We start from the raw sequence: 22,473 nt of genomic DNA on the forward strand, positions 1-22,473 counted from the left end.
TTTGAGGGGGTGACATTATGAGCATAGTGAGACAGCAAGCCTTGTGGCTACCACAAGAAAGATAGCTTTATGCTTTCCCAAATTAATTTTCTTAATTTTCTCTTCCAAGCATGCAATTCCTGCAAAATTAAAAGAAGCCAAGAAACCTCTTTCCATTTCAGAAAGAGATCTGGAGCTTGAGATCATCTCCCGGTCGAGGCGTGAAGAGAGTGGGAGAGGATCCGAGATTATGGAAAAGAGAACCCCGAGCCCCTATGTTCTGGATCCCTCCGGGCCCCGGAACCCCTGCTGCCCCGCAGCTCCTCGTGAACGAAGCCGCTAGTGGGAGAGCGCGGGACTCCGGCCAGGTCAGCGTCCCGCTTCCTGCGTCCTTCTAAGGCGACCCCACACAGGGGATCGCGGCAGGAGGCTCCGCGCTCCTTACCGGATGGCATTTCCCAGGAAGCTCCACGCCTCTCCAGGGAATTGGGAGAAGCGGGACCCAAGAGGCTGGAAAGGAGTCTCCCCGGTCCGAGCTCCAGCTCCCGGTCCGCGGCCTCTCGGCCCTCACCTACTAGTTGGTTTAGAAAAGACGGTGGCTGAAGGAAGAGGTCGCTCTAGCGCATCCCTTCCGGCGGAGCAGGCACTCCACTGGTGGCTAGACCATGTGCCCTCTCCGCTCCTAGGGGCCAGCCTTGGCTTCCCCTTTTTGCCGCTCAAAGGCCAGAGGCGCAGGAAAATGTGAATCAAAAGCAGAGACGAAGAACTGAGCAAACCTAGACTCAGAACCTCACCTTTCCGCCCGGATGCAGGTGTATGACGCGTATGGGGTTTCCGTCTTCTAATAGCCAGCCTGAGAATTCTTCCTGTTCATTGGCCATCAGTCAGGGAGAAGGCGGGCTCAGAGAACTAACGGCTTTTTGGGAATCGGGGAATGGACGGGGCCCGTCCTTGCCCCAGCGCATGCGCTGCGTAGTTTCCCGGCGAGACCCGCGAGGACTTCCGGCGCCGGGAGCTGGCGGCGGAAGTGGGATCTTCTGGACCGCCGTTGGCGTACTGTGTTTCGGGGGCGGGGACCCGGGCTCTGGCTGCTGAGCTCCGACATCCAGCACCCGTCTCCGGGTGGCCGGGATCAGCGTCCCGAGGCAGAGGCCGGAGGGTGCGCGCACTGCTAGGAAGTGCTGGGACCCCTGCACCGCCCTGCCTGCTTGGTCCCCAGGCAGACGCCCCTGCACGATCGTCGCCCGTCCCGCGGGCGAGGCTGCGGGGGACACCGCGGGGCTCCGGCCGGCTTGCCTTCCTGCCTGCCGTGTCCTGCTGAGCGACCCTGGTGAGTCCTGGCCCTCACCAGAGGATGAGAATGGCGCGCGCACCTTTCAGGGGTCTTGTGAGGAGCAGAATAAATAAAGCGCTTAGGGTGGAGAAAAAGAATTGGAAACAACCCGAATGCATCACTCGAGTATTGATTAAGAAACTGGAGCATATCCATACCGCGGAAGCTCATAGTGCCGCTAATGTATGTGCAGTAAGGTCTCATTTATGTAAAAACACATCAAGCACCTTCTTTTTTTCTCTTTTCTTTCCACCCCTCGCCCCTCGCCCATGGACGACATTTTTAGGAAAAGCACAGGAAGAGGTCTGGAACGTCAGTTGTCAGACTGTTAAGGGAGGGTGCAATTGCACTGAGGAAAGGAAGAGTTTTATGGATTTCCATATTGTTTGAACATCCCCCCTATTTTATTATGATCGTTTGTATTTTTTTCTTTTTTTTTTTCTTAACTTTTTTTTTTTTTTTTTTGAGACGATCTCACTCTGTTGCCCAGACTAGAGTACAGTGGTGCGATCAACCTCAAACTCCAGGACTTAAACGGTCTTTTCTCCTCAGCCTCCGCAGTAGCTGGGACTACAGGAGCCCCCCTACCATACCCGGCATTTTTTGTTTTTTGGTACAGATGGCATCTCACATTGTCTTCCCAAAGTGGTCTGGAACTCCTGGCCTCAAGCAGTCCTCCTGTATCTGTCTCCCAAAATACTGAGATTACAGGCATGAGCCACCAAGCCCAGCCAGTTTGTATTTTTATTGTTGAAACAAAACATCGATTAATGAAAATTGTAAAATATACTTTTCATAACCATTGTAAAGAGTAACAATGTAAAAAAAAAAAAAAACGACAACAAAAGAGTGACGAAGTAAGGTATAAGTGTGTCATTTATTTATTTATTATTATTATTATTTGAGATGGAGTCTCACTCTGTCGCCCAGGCTGGAGTACAGTGATGCAATCTTTGCTCACTGCAACCTCTGCCTCCTGGGTTTAAGCAGTTCTCCTGTTTCAGCCTCCTAAATAGCTGGGATTCCAGGTGTGCATCACCATGGCTGGCTAATTTTTGTTTTTAGTAGAGACGGGGTTTTACCATGTTGGTCAGGCTGGTTTTGAACTCCTGACCTCGTGATCTTAAAAGTGCTACTAGGATTACAGGCCTGAGCCACCATGCCCGGCCACATGTCATACATTTATATGTATCTGAGGATAAAGGGCATTGGATGGTGTCTGTGAGCCCTTCTGTGACACCTCAGGGCCAGATGTGTTTTGGAATTCAAAGATTTTCAAATTTGAGAAAGATAATACAGTGCATATACAATATATCAAGCACATCTCCAGAGGGATCTGGAGCAACACTAAATAATGAAACATACCAGTTAAAAATTTTTAATTGATGTATAATGTATGTACAGAAAAACACACCACTGGGTATAGCTAAAAGAATGTTTATAAACTGAAGATATATGTTATTAATGTTTCTGCCATAATTGTGAACATTTACATTTAGTGGAATAAATTGAGATTACAAATATGCTCATATCAGGTCAAGTGGTGCTGCGAAATGAGTGACATTGGGTTTTGCTCTCAAAGGAGTTATACAATACCTGGGTTTTGGATTTCTGACTTTGGGATGAGAGCTTGCAGGCCCGTGTTAATACCAGAGACAGTCACGTGAGCAAGGCATTCCAGCAGAGCCTGGAAAAGGCATCAGGGCTATGAAAGGATGGGGACTGGATGGCTCTTCAGTCTGGTGTTTGCTCACATATTCCACATCCTTCCTCCTGAGTCCTGCCATTTTGCTCTTTCCCCAGGAGTACACATCCAGATGCCAGCCCAGCTGCCACAGGGGATCCCTCTGGGAGACTGAAAGGACAGGTTCTGGGGCTCGAGTTGAGGCCGACCAGCCCTGACCCTCAGGCCAGGGGAATGGCAGCCCCCTTGGAGCCCCAGGACCAGGCCCCTGGGGAGGGAGAAGGGCTTCTGATTGTGAAAGTGGAAGATTCCTCCTGGGAACAGGAATCTGCCCAGCATGAGGACAGCAGGGATTCCGAAGCCTGCCGCCAGCGCTTCAGGCAGTTCTGCTACGAGGATGCGCATGGGCCTCATGAGGCCTTCAGTCAGCTCTGGGAGCTGTGCTGCCGCTGGCTGCGGCCCGAGCTGCGCACCAAGGAGCAGATCCTGGAGCTGCTGGTGCTGGAGCAGTTCTTGACGGCGCTGCCAGGGGAGATCCAGGGCTTGGTCCGTGAGCAGCACCCAGGAAGTGGCGAGGAGGCTGTCGCCTTGGTGGAGGACCTACAGAAGCAGCCAGTGAAAACCTGGCCGCAGGTGAGGGGCCTTTCCACATCCAGGGGCACCTGGATGGTACCTGAGCTGAAGAGAAGTGGGCACCCTGCTGAGATAAGTCTCCCAGATGTTGACAGGGTAGGGGAGACACAGAGCCCCTAGGAGTGGGCACAGGAGCACAGCGTGCCATGGGTGCCTTTCTGAAAGACGGAGAGTCCAAAGTAAATACAATTTATTTTTGCGGATTTGGAAGTCAGTAGTAGGAATGAAGTGGGAATGCTCCACTTCATTCAGCAGGTTTTAGCTCCATGCAGTGGAACTAAGGAGGTTTCAGCTCCATTCAGGTTCTGCAGATGTTTTATTTGCTTTTTGCTGTAGGCCTGGCTCTGAGGACAAAAGGGTGTGCAAAGGGCCAGCTCCAGAGTGGGGTGAGAAGGTGGAGCTGTCCAGGGCCCCTGCTACCTTGTGGGATGTTGGGTTGTTCACACTGTATGCATCTGGGGAGGTTCTAATGAGTGGCTGGGGGATGGGGTTCTGCCTTTGGCAGGAGGGTCCCCAGCAACCACCTTGCTAAGTGGCTGTGATTCTGGCCTTTCAGGCTGGTTGTTGCCTTGTAACTGATCAGGGAGTTTCCTTGGGCACACAGCATTGCCTGGTATCACATTCTGCTCTGGACTTTCCTGGGGCACATTATTGGTCTACTTCCCACTCCCCAGCATCCTGAGGGTCATGTCCTGTGTCTCCTTCCCAGGAAATAAACTCTGTCTCCCTCGGTCTGGTTTCGGGCTGATGAGCATATTATGGTTCCTGCACAGGATGTGCCCTTGGAGGAGGCGGAACCCAAGGCTGCAGGCCAGGAATCTCAGGCCAAGGGGCCTCCCTCGACAGTAGGGGCACGGAGGCAGCCACCTGTTCCCCAGGAGCAGCACAGCCATGGCGGTGAGTAAGCCTCTGTTCCGTGGGTGGTAGAGTGGCTGGGCACTGGCACCAGCATTGCCCTAAGGGTCACAGGCAGGACAGTTCACTCTGTGAAGCCTAGGGCATGTGTGCATGCACACAGGCCAGGGAGGCCTTAAGGTGTTGGTGTCAGGCCTAGGCTGGCCTTTCTAAGGCTCCATTCTTCTCCTTCAGCCCAGCTTCCTGCTCTTCTTAAAGAGGGGCAGACCAGAGAGCCAATGGATACCTGCTTTGTCTCCGGCGTCCATGTGAGTCACCAGTCCCTTTGGTCTTCTTTAAGGTGCTCAGCTCTGTTGAGTTTGTAAAACAGGACTTGCTGTCCCATCAGGCCTCTTTCATCTGACCCATCCTATGCCCGCCAGCGCTCCTGGGAGGCCTGAGCAAGGCTGCCCTGAACTGGGTCTTCTTGCCCCATTTCAGGGACCTGTGGCATCAGGAGACATTCCATTCTATTTCTCCCAGGAAGAATGGGGCACCCTGGACCCTGCTCAGAGGGATCTCTTCTGGGACATAAAGCGGGAAAACTCCCGGAACACGACTCTGGGTAAGCACCTAGGGCCTTTGGGGTCCAGGCTGGCTGCTCCCCATTCTGGGACTTCAGTCTTCTTTCCCATCCTGCCCTTAGCTGGTTCCAGAGCAGGCTCTCCCCAGGTTTCGCCAAGAGCCTGTGTGACTGGTTTCTTGGCTGAGGATCCGTTTTTGTGCCTGTCCACATGCAGCACGAGACGGTGCCAGCGCTGCTCAGCCCTGCGCTAAGCACTCATAAGGGCAACTTCTTCAATTCTCACAACCTAGTGCATAGAAGTATTGTCCCCATTTTATACATAAGGGACCTGAGACTCAGGTCAGTGGATGCTGAGGGGACACAACTGGGACTTGGATCAGGCATAGTTGTGAGGGCACCTTGAGCTGCCAGGACCAGGGGTGCTGATGGGGAACCCCAGCTGCTCACCAGCCTGGCCTTCTGCTCATCAGAGCTTCACTTACCAGGTCCCTCTTCATGCCAGGCCCCTTCTCAGCACCCTCAGGGATCATCTTGTTCAGTCCGCACTCCTAGCAGGATGGGCTTCGAGCCCTATTCAGGTCTTTTGTGTGTTGAGTTTGGAGAGGTGGAACCTGCATGGTGATGGGAGTCACACTAGGTAGACCAGCTTGGTTCCTCAGTTTCTGATTGTGACAGTTGGGAACATTTTCAAAATTACTGTAAATCTGTTCAGCTGTGGAGCTTGAGTAGCTGGGGTTCAGAGTGGGACACTGGATCCGAGTGTGGCCTGCAGGGCACAGATGGCCTGGGGGCTGGCCTGTGCAGGCGCCTGCTCAGACTGCTGCTCTGCCACATTCTTTCATCATCCCGGTTTTATAGATGAGGAATCTGAGGTTTCTGCTGTGTGAGCCCAGGGCTGTCTGAGCCTGGAGGCCAGGGAGCTTTCCCCAGCCTGGTTTCTTCCTCACCTCAGCTCTGGCCCCAGAACCTAGTGGCACTGAAGAGGTCGCCTCCTTCCTGTTGCAGGTTTGGGGCTCAAAGGCCAAAGCGAGAGGTCCCGGCTGGAGGAGGTGGTGCCAGCGCTGCCAGGACAGGCGGACCTGGGCCCAGTGGTGGGCGCGCGACGGGGGCGGCCACCCACGCGCCGTCGCCAGTTCCGGGACCTGGCGGCTGAGAAGCCGCACAGCTGCGGGCAGTGCGGGAAGCGCTTCCGCTGGGGCTCGGACCTGGCGCGGCATCAGCGCACGCACACGGGCGAGAAGCCGCACAAGTGCCCCGAGTGCGACAAGAGCTTCCGCAGCTCCTCAGACCTGGTGCGCCACCAGGGCGTGCACACGGGCGAGAAGCCCTTCTCCTGCTCCGAGTGCGGCAAGAGCTTCAGCCGCAGCGCCTATCTGGCCGACCACCAGCGCATCCACACAGGCGAGAAGCCCTTCGGCTGCAGCGACTGCGGCAAGAGCTTCTCACTGCGCTCCTACCTGCTGGACCACCGGCGCGTGCACACTGGCGAGCGGCCCTTCGGCTGCGGAGAGTGCGACAAGAGCTTCAAGCAGCGCGCGCACCTCATCGCACACCAGAGCCTGCACGCCAAGATGGCCCAGCCCGTGGGGTGAGCAGCCGGCTTGGCCGGAAACCCCGGGGAGGCCCAGCCGCGGCACATTGTTTCGACCATGGGACTTTCTTCCCATCTGTGGCCACCTCCCGGGCTGTCCAAGGGACTCCAGGGCACCCTACACGCAGAGCTTGCCTGCCCTGCTGTACTCTGAGGACCTGCCCAGCACTCAAAGGGAACGGAAGCCCCCCTCACCTTGTCTTTCCCCCTTCTGCTCCTAGCATTTCTCTTCCCCTCTAGTCTCCTGAAGCGTCAACACATTCCTGATGGGCAGCAGGGCGGCCAGGACTCAGGTCTAGGTCCCTTCCCAGAAGCCCCCCAGCCTCATTTGACTGTGGCTCTTTGGCCTCCACCCTCTGGGGTGGGTCCATGGGTCAGGCCTCTGCCCTGCCAACCTGTGCCTTTCAGTGGGCATGAAGGACTGGCCTTGGCCCCCCAGGGGGCTGCTGGGCTTTGGGAGGGACAGTCAACCCACACCTGTGGGACCCCAGATCTTAGTCACAGCCGCAGGGGCTTTTTGGCCCCACCCACTCCCGTTTCCAGGCCGTGACCACTCTGCCCTGTCCTGGCCACATGGACTCGTCCTGCCTTTACCCTCGGCCTACTTGCCCCAGCATGAGCCTCGAGAGCCATCTGCCCACCAGTCTGGTCAGGATAATGGTGGCTCCAGTGACAACCCTGGAGACGAAGAACAGGGCGTCTGGCTGCCGTCCGCTCCTCTAGAAGTGCAGCTGCACCGTACTCAGTGCTAGCACTCCATCAGCAGTGGAGCTCCACCCCCTCGGCACTAGCGCCCTGCTTCGTCGGCACTAACGCCCCCGCTCCATCGGCACTGGTGCCCCGCTCTATCGGCACTGGCAACCCCCTCCATCGGCACTGGCGCCCCCCTCCATCGGCAATAACACCCCACTCCATCGGCACCGGCGCCCCCTTCCATCGGCACTAGCCACCCACACCATCCGCACTGGCGCCCCGCTCCATTGGCACTAGCCCTCCCCCTCTCCATCGGCAATAACGCCCCGCTCCATCAGCCCTGGCGCCCCGCTCCGTCGGCACTAGCAACCCCTTCCATCGGCACTGGCGCCCTGCTCCACTGGCACTTTGCTGCTGCCCCCCTCCTCCAGCACTGCCTTCCATGGACAGGGACAGACCACAGGCCCTGCAAGGACTCAGCCCCGCAGGCCTCCAAAGGGTGACAGAGGAGTTTTAATAAACGTGGAAGCTTCCCTCCAGGCTATTCTGTTCTTTACGTGGTAGCGGGTGGGGATACCAGGAATATAAATCCTTTGGCCTGGCCTTGTGTCCTGGTGGCACATGGTGCTGTGCCGTCACTAGGAGGAGCCACATTCTTGGCTTTCAGGTCAGCTGGGCCCCAATGGGCAGCCATGTCCCCTGGGACTCTTGGCCCCCTGTGTCAGCCAGTGCCTGCCCTGCTCTGGGGGCACTGTCTGTGCCCCTGCAGAACAGGGAGCTGAGCAGGACCACTTCTTCACCAGGCCACTCCTCTTCCACTACCAGGAAAGGAAGAAGGGTCTGCAGATGGCGGCTGCTTGGTCAGTGGTGGGACCCTCATGCTGCGCATTGGGGATCTGAACCCAAGGCTGCCCCAGGCTGAGTCGTTTGGAGGAGGGCCTGACAGTGGGCCTGCCCTTCCTCCCCAGCAGCCCCTGACATCCAACTTCTTCCTGCCAAGAGCCCCAGGTAGGGGCCAACCAAGAGCTGGTGGGCACCCAGGCATGACCCCTCCTTCCACCCATGCTGGTCCCTCCCGGTTCACCTGCTGATGGCATCAGGGGCCCTACCTGAGGGGAGGTGGAAGCTGGTGGAGACAAGATGCTCTGGTCCCTTGGCAACAGGTGTGCACGTGCCAGCCCTCTCTGCCCCTAGGCCTTTCTCAGCCAACCCCCCATGCATGCATCATCCTGCGGTTGCTGCCATGGTCCCCATTTCCCATAAGAAGCAAGCGAGGTCTTGCTGCAGATGGGGCTGATTCCAGTTGGCGAATTTTACCTCTGGGGGCCTGGTGCTATGTGCATGAGGGTGGCAGGTGGCCGGGACAGTACAAGGACTTCTTGGTGGTGGTGGCTGGCTCTAAAGGGAGACACTCGGGTGTAAGGAGATCAGATAAGCACGTGGGTAAGGAGCTAAGAATAGGATTGGGCACAGGTTCCTGGCTCAGGTGTGGGCACATCAATGCCAGGCAAGGAAGTCACCAGCAGGAGCCAGAGAATGGAGCTGTGGCTAGGGCAGCAGGGCTAGGCACCAGGGTTCCAGGGAGGGGGCAGAGTCCAGCTTAGCTCATACGTAGAGCTGATAGCAGTCGTTAGGGGAGAGGGCAAGGGTTAGGACCCAGGGCACTGGGAGCCCAGGGCCAGGAGGCAAGCTCCGTGTTTGGTGCTTGGAGGAAGCCCCGCCTGGCACCATGGCCTTCCTGGTGGCTGGGACCCTGCGGGTGGCCACGCAGATGGCAGATACTCAAGACAGCCTGGGGAGAAAGGTAGCAGGAGGCACCGCCTGGCCCAGCCACTGCTGCCTCCCAGCTGAGCCCCAGCCTAGCCCAGCCCAGCTCTGGCCTTGCCTCCCCAGGGAAGGTACAACGTGCAGGGTCCAAGGGCAGCCCTGATGCTCAGCAGCCCTGGGGTGGCAGCCGCTGCAGTAACTGCCCTGAAGGATGTGTTCCAGGCCCTGGGCTTTGAGAGCTTCGAGAGCAGGGAGGTCCCGGTCCAGGTGAGCCTCTGCCTTTCACCTCCACCCTCAGGATTGGCCCCCACCCCTCCCCACCCTCCCCTGACCCAGAATCTCCTACCCACCCAGAACCCCCCAACTTACTCAGGCTGGTCTCCCTCTTGGCTCTAGGGCTTCCTTGAGGAGCTGGCTTGGTTTCGGGAGCAGCTGGATGCCCACGGGCGCCTTGTGGGGTGTGCCCTAGTGGCCTTGGTGGCCCCCAGAGGGCAGCTATGGCAGCCACAGCAGCTGGTCCGGGAGCTGAGCAGCTGTGGGGTCCTTCAGGGCTGCCCCAAAGTCTTTCTGCTGCTCCCGAGTGGCCCTGGTGGTGAGTGGGCTGGGCAGGGACACAGAGGCTGGGCAGGGGAGCCTCAGGCCTCACTCCAGGCCAATACAGTGCTTCTCCACCCAGCCACCCTGGAGCCCGAAGCCTTCCTCGATGGCCTGAGAGAGCTCTGTAGCCACTGTCCTCACTGGTCCCTGGTGCAGCTGCTGACAGAGGTGGGGACGCTGGAGGGTAGGCCCAGGAAAGCGGGCTGGGCCTGCTGTCTCCCCTGGTTCTGTGGTGCCCCCAGAGCCAGTTACAGTTAAATTCATTCACGTGTGTCCTCCCTCCCATTCATTCTACAAACCTTTATTGTCTACACACATGGTGTCAGTACCCCACCCCCAACTAGGAACCCCCGCGACCCACTCAGGATCCCCCGCGACCCACTCAGGATCCCCCAACACTCCAGCCTCCTCCCAACTCCATGCCTTGGCCCAAGCAGTTTCCTGTGCCTGCCACACCCTCCTGCTGTCCCGGCCAGCCCACACCGTCCTCTCCAGGCTGTCAGGGACACCCTTCCTTGCATCCACGCTTGCACTTCAGGCCACCCCTTTTCACACCAGGCAGTAACTATCTGCCATGTTAGATCGCAGGACCCTAGAGACTGGGACTGGGAATGATTCAAGTCTGGTCTCCAGGGGTGAAGGTCTCACTGGGCAGTTGGGTGGCCCCTGGGCAGCCTTGGAGGTGAGGGGGTGTGGGCCCCAGCTGTCCTCTGTGGATCACCCAGAAAGGCAGTGCGCACCCCGTGAGCCTTCCCAACAGGCCCTGCCCTGCCCTGCTCTAGGGAGCATCCCCACCTCTGTGCACACTGATCCCAGGGCAGGGGTTAATGGTGTGGCCACTGTCCACTTGAGGCCATCCATGCCCAGAGAAGTCCATGACCTTGAGCCTGAACTGGGGCCTGGGACTTGCTTGAGGCCATCCTGCTTGTCTGTCCTTTGCTGGCCTCCTTTCTGTGTTTTGGCAGGTGACCCTGAAGAAACTATAAAAGCCACGAGTCTGGCTGAGTCTTTTCTCTGCCCCTTCCCAGCTCTTCCACAGGGTGGCTGAAGAGTCCACGGGGGGCACCTGCTGCCCTGTTCTTCAGAGCTCCTTGCGGGGGGCACTGTGCCTGGGAGGCGTGGAGCCCTGGAGGCCCGAGGTAAGGGGTACAGGGCAGGGGTCCAGTCACATGGCCACAGTTTCTAGTAGGACAGAGGCTCAGGGAGACCCAGGTTCAGGAGGCTAGGAGCTGGAGTCCTCTCAGGCCACTTTGGATGTGTCTTAACCCTCTCTGCAGCCGGCCCCCGGTCCCAGCACTCAGTATGACCTGTCCAAGACCAGGGCTGCCCTCCTCCTGGCTGTGATCCAAGGCCGGCCTGGGGCCCAGCACGATGTGGAGGCGCTGGGGGACCTGTGCCGCGCCCTGGGCTTTGAGACCACTGTGAGGACGGACCCTACAGCCCAGGTGAGGGGACGCCGAGAATACTGCTGGTGCTCTGAAGGAAGACCACCCCTCCCTAGGAACCTGGGGCCTCTCTCCTGAGCCTCTCTCCATCACTGGCAGGAAGTGCACCACAGGTCTATCCTCTGCCTTTCCTGCCGCCTGTGTCAGGCCATCACGTCCCTGCTTCTGGAAGCCTGGTCTCCAGGGTCCCCGAGGCCTCCCTCGTTGGCTTGTTCTCTGCCCTCCCCACCCGCCCACCTCAAAGCTTAGCTCCAAGTCTTGGTTTCCCTCCCAGCAGCCCACTGCCCTCTCCTCACACCTCTCGACTTCCTGGTACAGCTTCCTCACCAAGGCAGGAGGAGAACTGGCTCTAGGAAGCTAGGCCTATGTCAACTCTTGGAGGAGGGAGTCAGAAAAGGGCTTCTGGCCAGGCACAGCGGCTCATGCCTGTAATCCCAACACTTTGGGAGGCCAAGGTGGGCAGATCACTTGAGGTTAGGAGTTTGAGACCAGCCTGACCAACATGGTGAAACCCTGTCTCTACTAAAATGACAAAATCAGCTGGGTATGGTGGCAGGTGCCTGTAATCCCAGCTACTTGGGAGGCTAAGGCAGGAGAATCACTTGAACCCAGGATGCAGAGGTTGCAGTGAGCTGAGACTGCACCACTGCACACCAGCCTGGCCAGCCTGGGCAGCAAAAGCAAGACTCTGTCTCAAAAAAAAAAAAAAAAAGAGGGCCCTCCCTGGGCCTCTGAGTGTGTGAGTGGCAGGTGGTAGGAGGCCAGGTGGGCAGGGGCTGGGAAACCTTCTCAGCCCCGCAGAGGGCAGCTAGGGGCTGGGGAGGTGGTGGCTTTTGCCCAGGCCTCAACATTGCTTCCATCCTAGGCTTTCCAGGAGGAGATAGCCCAGTTCCGGGAGCAGCTAGACACCTGCAGGGGCCCTGTGAGCTGTGCCCTTGTGGCCCTGATGGCCCATGGGGAACCACGGGGTCAGCTGCTGGGGGCTGATGGGCAAGAGGTGCAGCCCGAGGCACTGATGCAGGAGCTGAGCTGCTGTCCAGTGCTGCGGGGGCATCCCAAGATCTTCCTGCTGCAGGCCTGCCGTGGGGGTGAGCAGCCTGGCCGCCTCCTGGCCTCATTTCCTCGGCCAGCCTCAGCCCCCAGGACTCACTGTCCACCTCCTCCAGGGAGTCTGGGTTCCTGTCCTTCCTGCCCCCTGTCCTGTCCACTCCTAGAGGTCAAGTCCACGACCTTGAATCCTTAACCCTCAACACTTGTCATTCAGCGCTCTGAATGTCTCCAGTCTGGCAAGCCTGCCCTGGAGCTCTGGGGCTGGGTCCTCGTCTTGACCCCATGTTCACATGAGACCCCTGAGCACCCCCAGGTATCCCCAGAGTGAGACTATCTGCCTCTCCCTGCCCTCTTCAGGAAACAGGGATGCTGGTGTGGGGCCCATAGCTCTCCCCTGGTACCGGCGCTGGCTGCGGACACCTCCATCTGTCCCCTCCCATGCAGATGTCCTGCAGATCTACGCTGAGGCCCAAGGTGGGTTCTGCCTTCCCTCCAGGGCCTGGGCTTGGGCAGGACTGGTGGTGGGGACCGCCCAGAGAGCATCTCCGGGACTCTCAGCTGGGGTATGGCTGCCACCTGCATCCTGTTTGCCAAGAAAACAGGAAGAAAAAAAATCTTCCTAAACTGCAAGGGCCTTTGGGAAGTGGGAGCTTTTTCCCCTATTGGATCCTGGCAAGAATCCTGGAATCGGCAGGTCAAATAGCTTTTCTGAGGTCACAGCTGGTAAGTCGCTGGGCCAAGCTTTGAACTTCTGTCTTTCCTGCCCTGCATTCTTTCCACCTCCCTGGGCTGCCCTTAAGCCACAGATGGTGAGCCCTGGGGGCTGATGGGGTTCCAGGATGTTGATCACTGGAGCTGATTCCTCTTATAGACAGCTCCGGCAAGGGCCCTGCTTCAGGAAGCTCCCACCAGGCAGACATCCTGACGGTCTATGCAGCCGCTGAGGGTAAGGAGATGGGTCATCAGGAAGCCCGTGGTTACACAGGGCCCAGCTTCCTGGCCTAAGATCTGGAGTAGCCTTAGGGGCAGCTAAGGGCTTAGGGTTGGGGCACAGAGATGGCAGCCCAGCTGTGGGCAGGCCATGTTCCCTGCATGGGCTATGACGTGTAGTAACAGCAGTGATGGTGAGCGCTGTGAGGCGCTGCTGTGCCAACAACTGTGTGTGCAGGCTTCCTCAAGGCTGTGAGTTCCACAAGGCCAGGGCAGATCTGCCTGCCCTGAGGCCCTGCTCAGTGCCTGGCACATAGTAGGTGCACAGTAAATAGTAGTGAATCTCTTCATAGGCTCATTCTGCAAATATCTAGCAACAGCTTGTTCAGATGCAAGAAGTCCCTGTTCGCTGCCCTGTTCTCTTGCCTAATCCCCAAGTCCTGCCTGCTTGTACCCCCGCTTCCACCAATAATAGGACCCCTGGGATTGGAAGGCAGAGGGTTGGGGCCCTGGTCTGATGCTCTGGCCCTGGTCCCCTGACCTAGGCTATGTGGCCTATCGGGATGAGAAGGGCTCAGACTTTATCCAGACCCTGGTGGAGGTCCTCAGAGCCAACCCCGGGAGAGACCTTCTGGAGGTGCTGACTGAGGTATGTTGGGGGGTTCCAGGGTGACAAGGGGTGAGGGGCTGGATTTGCCCTTCTCACCAGCCCTGGTGTTCTGATTACTTCTGGTAAACTCCATTGGTGAAGGAGGGATCCTCTGCCCTTGACAGTACAAAATAACCAAACCCAGGATGCCCGAAGCTGCATAGATGCCATTGACTGTAGTTCATAGTCCCACGTACCACAGTAGGGGGAGGAGGATGCTTCACGCCCTGTGGGACCACCTGGGCTGTGCTCAGAGCAGGGTGAACCTGCAGGGCCTATTGGAAGCTGGTTTTGTAGTGGCAAAAGAGTGAGACGTCCCTGGTTCCCATAGGCAGATGTGGTTGGTTGGTTTGAATATTTCCAAGGCCTGACAGAGGGCTGAAGTCCATTAGGGTGAGGACTAGGTGGGGTACAGCTGGTCTGGCTGAGAGGGGAACTAGGGTGTGGGAGCCTGTCCTGATGGGTGGGGACATGTCTGGCCAGAGTGGAGGAATTCACTGTTAGGCCGCTGGAGCCCTGCGAGCCTCAAAGATGTCCAGGCAGCCCTTGAAATTTTAGAGCTTACAATGCACCAAGCCAGGGGCCCTCCCTTGGGGCAGGCTAAGCCCGGAAGGGCTGGAGCCCCAGGCACAGGCTGGTTGTGGTCCTCAGGTCAACAGGCGGGTGTGTGAGCAGGATGTGCTGGGCCCCGACTGCGATGAACCCCGAAAGGCCTGCCTGGAGATCTGCAGCTCGCTCCGGCGCCGGCTCTGCCTCCAGGCCTGACAGCGCCGCGGCCACCCGGGGGCTGCAGAGACCACCACTGCTGCCTCCCTCCGCCACCCACCCCGAGGTTTCCTCATCTGAGAGCGAGGCGTGGCAGTGTGGGGGTGGGCGCTCAATAAACGTCTGCCGTGAACAGTTCCTGTTCTCAAGGAAGTGTGAAATAAGTGAGATAATGTGTGTAATGCGCCTTCAGGGCATATGGACGCAATTGTGTCCCTGGGAACCGAGCTGGGGCCAGTGCCCAGGTTCTGGGACTTAGGAACCCAACATGGGCTGGGCTGGGCTGGGCTGGGCTGGCGGTTTGGTTACGGTAGCAACCGAGGGGAGAGGAGTCCGGGGAAAAGGCCGCATATCCTTCTCTCAGCCATGTCCCTGTACACACGCGCCCCACCTCCACCCCGCTCTGGGCGACGGAAACGCAGGAGACACGGCCTCCGCTTTCCAGGCGGCCAGAATAAAGTCTGGGGCCAAAAGCCTCTGAAACACACCTTTGCAGATTCACCGGTGATGGAGCAAGCACAGGGGCTGGGGAAGCAGCTTGCAGCCCTTGACCCAAAGCGGCAGGAGGCACATGAGGGAAAGGGCTCCCAAACGGCGTCTCGGAGGGGCCTGTTGCTGGGCGGGTGGGATCTGGCAGGCTCGCCAGGGCTAGAACTCGCAGCCCAGGACCGCGGCGGCCGTTTCCGCCGAGCAGACTCAGCGACCGGACGCAGTAGCGCAGCTCGTGGCCCCGCTCACCGGGCGCTCGAGGGGCGGGGCCTCCCTCGCTCTAAGCATGCGCGCTGAAGCGCACAACATAGGCTCTGGGAAAGCTTTATGGGAAAAGCTGGACGATTGTCACCCGCGGGGCCGCGTGGCCTAATGGATAAGGCGTCTGATTCCGGATCAGAAGATTGAGGGTTCGAGTCCCTTCGTGGTCGCTGGTAGATTACCTTTTTCTTCTCGCTGCATGAAACAAATTTCTTTTCCTTGCTCGCCACCCTGGACACTCGAACTAAGTCACCCAGCTGAATCCTCAGATGTCGCCTTCGCTTGCAATCTTGCAAATCAGGACCCAGGGCTGGAATTGCAGCAAGGGCGACCCCAAGACCGCTGGCGGGTCCCTGGCGGACTGCGGAGCTTGAAGCCAGAGACCGCGAGTACTGGTTACCACTAGGGAATTGACTTCACAAATTAAGGTTCAGGCGATGGAAACTGTGACAGATGCGGGGTTGGGATTGCTTGAGGTGAGAAGTTGCCCCAAAGGGGTCAAAGAGCATGTGTAGTTTTTGTTTTTTGTTTTTGTTTTGAGGCGGAATTTTGCTCTTGTTGCCCAGGCTGGAGTGCAATGGCACGATCTCGGCTTACCGCAAGCTCTGGCTCCCGGGTTTAAGCGATTCTCTTGCCTCAGCCTCCCGAGCAGCTGGGTTATAGGCATGCACCACCACGACCGGCTAATTTTGTATTTTTAGTAGCGATAGGGTTTCTCCATGTTGGTCAGGCTGTTCTTGAACTCCCGACCTCAGGTAATCTGCCTGCCTCGGCCTCCCAAAGTGCTGGGATTACAGGCATGAACCACCGTGCCCGGCGACAAGTGTAGCTTAATTGATTATTGCCGTAATTATCTCATGAACGATGGAGGACGAAGGCAGAATTGAAGACAAAAACAAAAGGTTCTATTTGAAAGAAGGGGTCAGGGGCGCTTTGCCTCTAGTGAGCAAACGCCCTGAGCTTTTACAGCCCTTCGTATTTATGAAGTAAAGAGAATAGGGAGGAGGGGGTGATTGTCTTACAGCTACTTGATTTATCACAGGTACTGCTTTCCTTGTTCAACAGGTTCCAGATGTTCAGGTAGAAAACCTCAAGGAGCACAGGACGAGGGACGTGACTGCCCTCAAAATTCCTTCTGGTGACAGACGCAGTTTGTCAGTTTGCAGATATCCTGCTTTCTTTTTTTTTTTTTTTTTTTTTTTTTTGAGACGGAGTTTCGCTCTTGTTACCCACACTGGAGTGCAATGGCGCGATTCTCGGCTCACCGCAACCTCCGCCTCCTGGGTTCAGGCAATTCTCCTGCCTCAGCCTCCTGAGTAGCTGGGATTACAAGCACGCACCACCATGCCCAGCTGATTTTTTGTATTTTTAGTAGAGACGGGGTTTCATCATGTTGACCAGGATGGTCTCGATCTCTTGACCTCGTGATCCACCCGCCTCGGCCTCCCAAAGTGCTGGGATTACAGGCTTGAGCCACCGCGCCCGGCCCAGACATCCTGCTTTCTTGAGGACAATTTGGGTTTGTTCATATAGCCTCCAGAGGTATACTGACTTGGTCACGCCCCACATTATATCTGGGGTCTCCAGCAGATTACTGTGGTGAAAAACTTTGTAACCTCTATCAACTGATCTAGGATAACAAAGTAAAAAAGAAAAAAATATATAAATAGTGGTGGTGATTGCACAATACTGTGAATGTGATTAATGCACTGAAGGGCACACTAGAAAATGGTCAAAATGGCAACCATTTTTGTATATATTTATATGTAAAACTGTGCATATATATGTATGTGCATGTATATATACACATACATATATACGTAGGTGTATACATATATACATACACATGTTTACACACACACACACGCACACACACATATATTATATACACCATTTTAAAATACAAAAAAAGAACACCTAGGCCGGTCGCGGTGGCTCACGCTTGTTAATTCCAGCACTTTGAGAGGCTGAGGGCGGGTGGATCACCTGAGGTCAGGAGTTCAAGGCAAGCCTGGCCAATATGGTGAAACCTAGTCTCTACTAAAAATACAAAAAAATAGCGGGCCTGGTGGCAGACACCTGTAGTCCCAGCTACTCCGGAAGCTGAGGTAGGAGAATCACTTGAACTCGGGAGGCGGAGGTTGCAGTGAGCGGAGATCGCGCCACTGCACTCCAGCCTGGGCAACAAAGGGAGACTCCGTCTCAAAACAAAGCAAAAAACACCTATTAGTTTATTTAGATTTCTTGCAATGAGAGAGTGCCTTTAAAATGACTACTGTAAAAGTGTATTTAACATTTTCTTTTCCTTTTCTTTTCTTTTATTTTTGAGACAGAGTCTTGCTCTGTCGCCAGTCGCAGTCTTTAAAATTTTCAATACAGGAGGAGTGCGGTGGCTCACGCCTCTAATCCGAGCACTTTGGGAGACCGAGGCGGGCGAATCACGAGGTCAGAAGAGCGAGACCATCCTGGCCAACATGGTGAAAGCCCGTCTCTACCAAAATACAAAAAATTAGCTGGGCGTGGTGGCGCGCGCCTGTAATTCCAGCTACTCGGGAGGCTGAGGTAGGGGAATCGCTTGAACCCGGGAGGCGGAGGTCGCAGTGAGCCGCCATTGCACTCCAGCCTGGCTAACACAGCGAAACTCCGTCTCAAAACAAAATAAAATAAAATACGCCGGGCGCGGTGGCTCACGCCTGTAATCCCAGCACTTTGGGAGGCCGAGGTGGGTGGATCACGAGGTCAAGAGATCGAGACCATCCTGGTCAACATGGTGAAACCCCGTCTCTACTAAAAATAAAAAAAAATTAGCTGGGCATGGTGGTGCGTGCCTGTAATCCCAGCTACTCAGGAGGCTGAGGCAGGAGAATTGCCTGAACCCAGGAGGCGGAGGTTGCGGTGAGCCGAGATCGCGCCATTGCACTCCAGCCTGGGTAACAAGAGCGAAACTCCGTCTCAAAAAAAAAAAATAAATAAATAAATAAAAAAATAAATAAAATAAAATACATATAAAATTTTCAATACAAAGGATATGTCCAGGATTAACATTACACTGGGTAAAAAATGTCTACCAAAAATAAAAAAAATTGTCTACCAGCGGAACCCGAGTTTAGTCTGGGTGCCAAGCAGCGCCGTGTGGGGTGTCCTTCCACGGGGTGAAGGCTGCGAAAAGTCACAGCTGCGGGCATGTCCTCCGATCGGCGGACGCTGGTGACTTGGGTCATGCAGGGTGTCACTTTCTCCTTTAACTTTTTTTTGATGCTCCAGTGGTTTAGGAAGTCTCGAACTCCTGGCCTCGGGCGTTTACTAGGTATTGAGCAAAAGCGTTTACTAGGTATTATGTGTGTGTACTTAATTAAAATACAGATTTTTTAAAAAAGGAAAACAACACACATGTTGGGGCAGGAAAGTAAACACGCAACGTGAAGATCCTGAGATTAACATCGAGCCAGCTGGGGATGTAGAGGGCGGATTTTGGAGAGTCATTATTAAGAGGCCTCCGACCACACAGCGGCACCCATTGTCTAAGAGACAAAGCAGAGAGGAGGACGAAGACCAACACTTCCCCAAGCGGCGGGCTCGGGATGAGGAGTCAGTTGCTGAGCAGGCATCGCGTGCCCCTTCCCATACGCTCCATCGCAAAAGCGTCTTTCGCTACTAATTACCCCTGGACTTGGGTTCTCTCCTGAAGGGAGACTGGGGCTCCCCCAGGGACTTGATCCAGGCACCTCTTACCCCCTAAGCAAAGATCATACCCCTAGACCAAAGGGCCGAGCCAAAAGCTAACTTTGGTGTCTTTCAGCTCCCTCTGCACGTGCGCGGTCTCTCCGGGGTCCTGAGAATGTTCAGGAGCAGACAAAATCTGAACCGGAGCTTGGATTCCCGTGGCGAGGCGGGGGAGAGCCAGGATGGGGCTGATAGGCTATGCGGGAACCACGGCGGGGTGATGGAGACTGGTCTAAGACAAGCACAGGCCTGTCATTGCCTGCCCCGGTGGCCTAATGGATAAGGCATTGGCCTCCTAAGCCAGGGATTGTGGGTTCGAGTCCCACCCGGGGTAATAAGGGCTGAATTTTGGGTTCTTTACCGGGGAGAAGGAGAAAAAGGAAGTTGTTATTGCCCGGTGGAGGTGCGGAGCTGTAGCAGGGTTCCCCGACAAGCTGTGCATTAGAAATCTTGTATTTGGTTTCAAATAAGAGGGAGGGTATTTTCAGATTGCAGAAAAAAGTAGTTGAAACTTTAACAGGATTTTAAGAATCATCCAATTTGATAAAGAGGAATGATTGTTTTTCAGGTTTGTTAATTCCATTATGGTTATGTATATTCTTAAAATCCTTATTTTCTTATAAACACAATTATTTATGAATTAAATTACAGGGATAACTTGTTTGTTTTAAAATGATAGGCTGGATGGAAGTATAGATGTAACTACTTATCCATGAGTAGATAATGGTATGATGGGGGACATAAGGGGACATTGTACTATTTTCTCTGTTTTAATACATGTTTAAAATAGTCCATAGTATTCTTTTTTTTTTTTTTTTCTTTTTATTGAGAGGGTGTTTTGCTCTTGTTGCCCAGGCTGGAGTACAGTGGCATGATCTTGGCTCACCGCAACCTCCACCTCCTGGGTTCAATCGATTCTCCTGCTTCAGCCTCCCGAGTAGCTGGGATTACAGGTATGTGCCACCACACCCAGCTAATTTTGTATTTTTAGTAGAGACAGGGTTTCACTATGTTGGCCAGGCTGGTCTTGAACTCCTGACCTCAGGTGATCTGCCTGCCTCAGCTTCCCAAAGTGCTGGGATTACAGGTGTGAGCCACCATGCCCGGCTAGTATTCATTTTTTTTAATTCATGAAATATATGACGCCATCTTCAAGGTAAAAATTTCCCAAACTACAAGACATGGTGTAAAGTAAAATCAGAGGCCACCCTGATGGGAATCACCACTAGAATTTGGTCATGTATTTGTATAAAAACATAGTTGGATGTTGCCTTTACAACCCATGATTGGGACTCTTGTTTTTCCAGCTCTGACCTGGCTTCTCCAGCTTCCCCAAACATCCCGGACCCCATCATCCCCACTGAATTCAGGGATCTCACCTCAGTGGTATTACCTTCCACCATCATATGCTACCTGCAGAGAATGGTCACCATAGACCTACTTAAGGAAGCTGATGCTTCTATGATGGATTTTTTCGGGAGGCCTTGTGAAAGGGAGTGTCCTGGCCAGGCGCCGTGGCTCATGCCTATAATCCCAGCAATTTGGGAGACCGAGGCAGGCAGATCACAAGGTCAGGAGTTGAAGACCAGCCTGACCAATATGGTGAAACCCCGTCTCTACTAAAAATACAAAAATTAGCTGGGCATGGTGGCGCGTGCCTGTCGTCCCAGCTACTCGGGAGGCTGAGGCAAAAGAATTGCTCGAACCCAGGAAGCAGAGGTTGCAGTGAGCCGAGATCGTGCCACTGCATTCCAGCCTGGGTGACAGAACGAGACTCCGTCTCAAGAAAAAAAAAGAAAAGAAAAAGGAAGTGTTCTCACTGAGCACACCATGCATGATAGATGCACTCCAACATTGCTTGGTGTCTTTAGATTCCTTTCTCTACAGTTTGTCTGAGACATTCTTGCATCTCAGTCTCATTAAACATAGGCTACCACTGAGTTCAATTTTCAGCCAATCAACCAAGAAACCTGGTAGAGCCATAGTCAGCTGCATGAGATAATATATTAACTATAGGCTCTTTGGGATGTGCACCCAGATGGATAAGTTCACCAAATACAAAATCATATCCCATCCTCCCTATGATGGCTTAAGGTAGCAAAACTTGTTTTGTTTTGTCATGTATGCTGTTTTCTCCAAGGTCAGCCTTTGTAGTTCAAGATTCTCAGTTTTGAGTCCAACCTGAGTCACTACTTCTTCCTAATAAATGCTGTATCTTCTTTCACACCAAAGATTTCCTAAGGCTGTGAATTCAATTTACATTGCCATTCTGCAACATGCCGAATTAAATGACATGTTTGATTTTTTTTTTTTTTTTTTGAGACAGAGTCTAGCTCTGTGGCCAGGCGCCAGGCTGGAGTGCAGTGGCGTGATCTCGGCTCACTGCAACCTCCACCTCCCTGGTTCAAGCAATTCTCCTGCCTCAGCTTCCTGAGGAGCTGTGACTACAGAAGCGCGCCACTACGCCTAGCTAATTTTTATATTTTAGTAGAGACGGAGTTTCACTATGTTGACCAGGATGGTCTCGATCTCTTGACCTCATGATCCTCCCACCTCAGCCTCCCAAAGTGCTGGGATTACAGGCTTGAGCCACCGCACCAGGCCAACATGTTTGATTTTAAGTTAATATCAGCCTTGTGCCTTTAAGGTTATTGTACGGTTGCCATAAACATGACCTAGTCTAAAAGTTTAAGGGCCTGATCATTTTCTTTCTGTAAGCAGACCAGAGCCTTCAGAAGACTTCTTTTCCATGCCATGAACTGATAAAAGCCCGTGTGGTCACCTGTGCTGCAACAGTCAAGAGCAGCAGCCACTGGACCCCCAGGGCACTTTCTTCAGTCTGCACTTCCTTGTAACCAACCAGGTCATGCACTGTCTGATCACAATGCCCTTGTGTGTTTTGAATTATAGCATCTCACATTCCATTGGTAAGGACCTCAGCACTGGATTCAAGCCAAAATTTGTTACCAATTCAGTGTCCAGGTAGCAGTCAGAAAACCATCAGCTAGGTTTCTGTTTTTGTTTTTTTGAGACAGGGTCTCACTCAGTTACCCAGGCTGGAATGATGTGATTACGGCTCACTGTAGCCTCAACCTCCTAGGTTCAAGCAATCCTCCCTAGTCAGCCTCGTATGTAGCTGGGACTGCAGGCACATGCCATCACGCAGGCTAATATTTTTATATTTTGTAGAGACAGGGTTTTGCTATGTTGCCCAAGCTGCTCTCAAACTTCTGGGCTCAAGAAATCCTCCTCCCTTGGCCTCCCAAAGTGCTGTTACTATAGGCATGAGCCACCACACCTGCCATAGCTACCCTCACAGAATATTTAACATGACAGTTATTAAATGGGTATAAATCATTGTTTTGGTTTTTGGAGATAGGGTCTCAAAGTGTTGCTCAGGTTGCAGTGGCACAATTGTGGGTCACTGCAGCCTCAAATTCCTAGGGTCAAGTGATGATCCTGCC

At 54.6% G+C, this 22,473-nt stretch overlaps 2 protein-coding genes and 2 non-coding genes across 7 annotated transcripts; all 4 read left to right on the forward strand.

The window, feature by feature from the left end:
- The first annotated feature begins 1,043 nt into the window (after positions 1 to 1,043).
- Positions 1,044 to 7,027, forward strand: ZNF213 (zinc finger protein 213). 3 transcript variants are annotated; one of them, XM_032257912.1, is made up of 6 exons: positions 1,044 to 1,309; positions 3,116 to 3,629; positions 4,403 to 4,526; positions 4,719 to 4,792; positions 4,965 to 5,088; positions 6,055 to 7,027. In XM_032257912.1, the coding sequence occupies exons 2-6, from the start codon at positions 3,231 to 3,233 to the stop codon at positions 6,639 to 6,641; spliced, it is 1,308 nt and encodes a 435-aa protein (XP_032113803.1). In that variant the 5' UTR covers positions 1,044 to 1,309; positions 3,116 to 3,230; the 3' UTR covers positions 6,642 to 7,027. The 3 variants fall into 3 exon arrangements, with proteins under 3 accessions (XP_032113803.1, XP_032113805.1, XP_032113804.1); XM_032257914.1 differs by having other exon boundaries at positions 5,007 to 5,088; XM_032257913.1 differs by lacking the exon at positions 1,044 to 1,309 and having other exon boundaries at positions 2,389 to 3,629.
- A 1,823-nt stretch (positions 7,028 to 8,850) lies between these two features.
- Positions 8,851 to 14,674, forward strand: LOC116536239. 2 transcript variants are annotated; one of them, XM_032257911.1, is made up of 11 exons: positions 8,851 to 9,137; positions 9,227 to 9,367; positions 9,497 to 9,692; positions 9,777 to 9,865; positions 10,726 to 10,836; positions 10,975 to 11,142; positions 12,008 to 12,230; positions 12,550 to 12,666; positions 13,064 to 13,138; positions 13,668 to 13,771; positions 14,423 to 14,674. In XM_032257911.1, the coding sequence occupies exons 1-11, from the start codon at positions 9,063 to 9,065 to the stop codon at positions 14,534 to 14,536; spliced, it is 1,413 nt and encodes a 470-aa protein (XP_032113802.1). In that variant the 5' UTR covers positions 8,851 to 9,062; the 3' UTR covers positions 14,537 to 14,674. The 2 variants fall into 2 exon arrangements, with proteins under 2 accessions (XP_032113802.1, XP_032113801.1); XM_032257910.1 differs by having other exon boundaries at positions 9,497 to 9,865.
- A 709-nt stretch (positions 14,675 to 15,383) lies between these two features.
- TRNAR-CCG lies at positions 15,384 to 15,456 on the forward strand. Its single transcript has one exon. It is a non-coding gene; the product is annotated as a tRNA-Arg (tRNA).
- Positions 15,457 to 19,270: 3,814 nt separating this feature from the next.
- Positions 19,271 to 19,343, forward strand: TRNAR-CCU. The gene has a single exon. It is a non-coding gene; the product is annotated as a tRNA-Arg (tRNA).
- The last annotated feature ends 3,130 nt before the right edge of the window (positions 19,344 to 22,473 follow it).

Source organism: Sapajus apella, unplaced genomic scaffold (genome assembly GCF_009761245.1).
Source record: "Sapajus apella isolate SASKATOON/1434 unplaced genomic scaffold, GSC_monkey_1.0 scaffold99, whole genome shotgun sequence".
Lineage (NCBI taxonomy): Eukaryota > Metazoa > Chordata > Mammalia > Primates > Cebidae > Sapajus > Sapajus apella.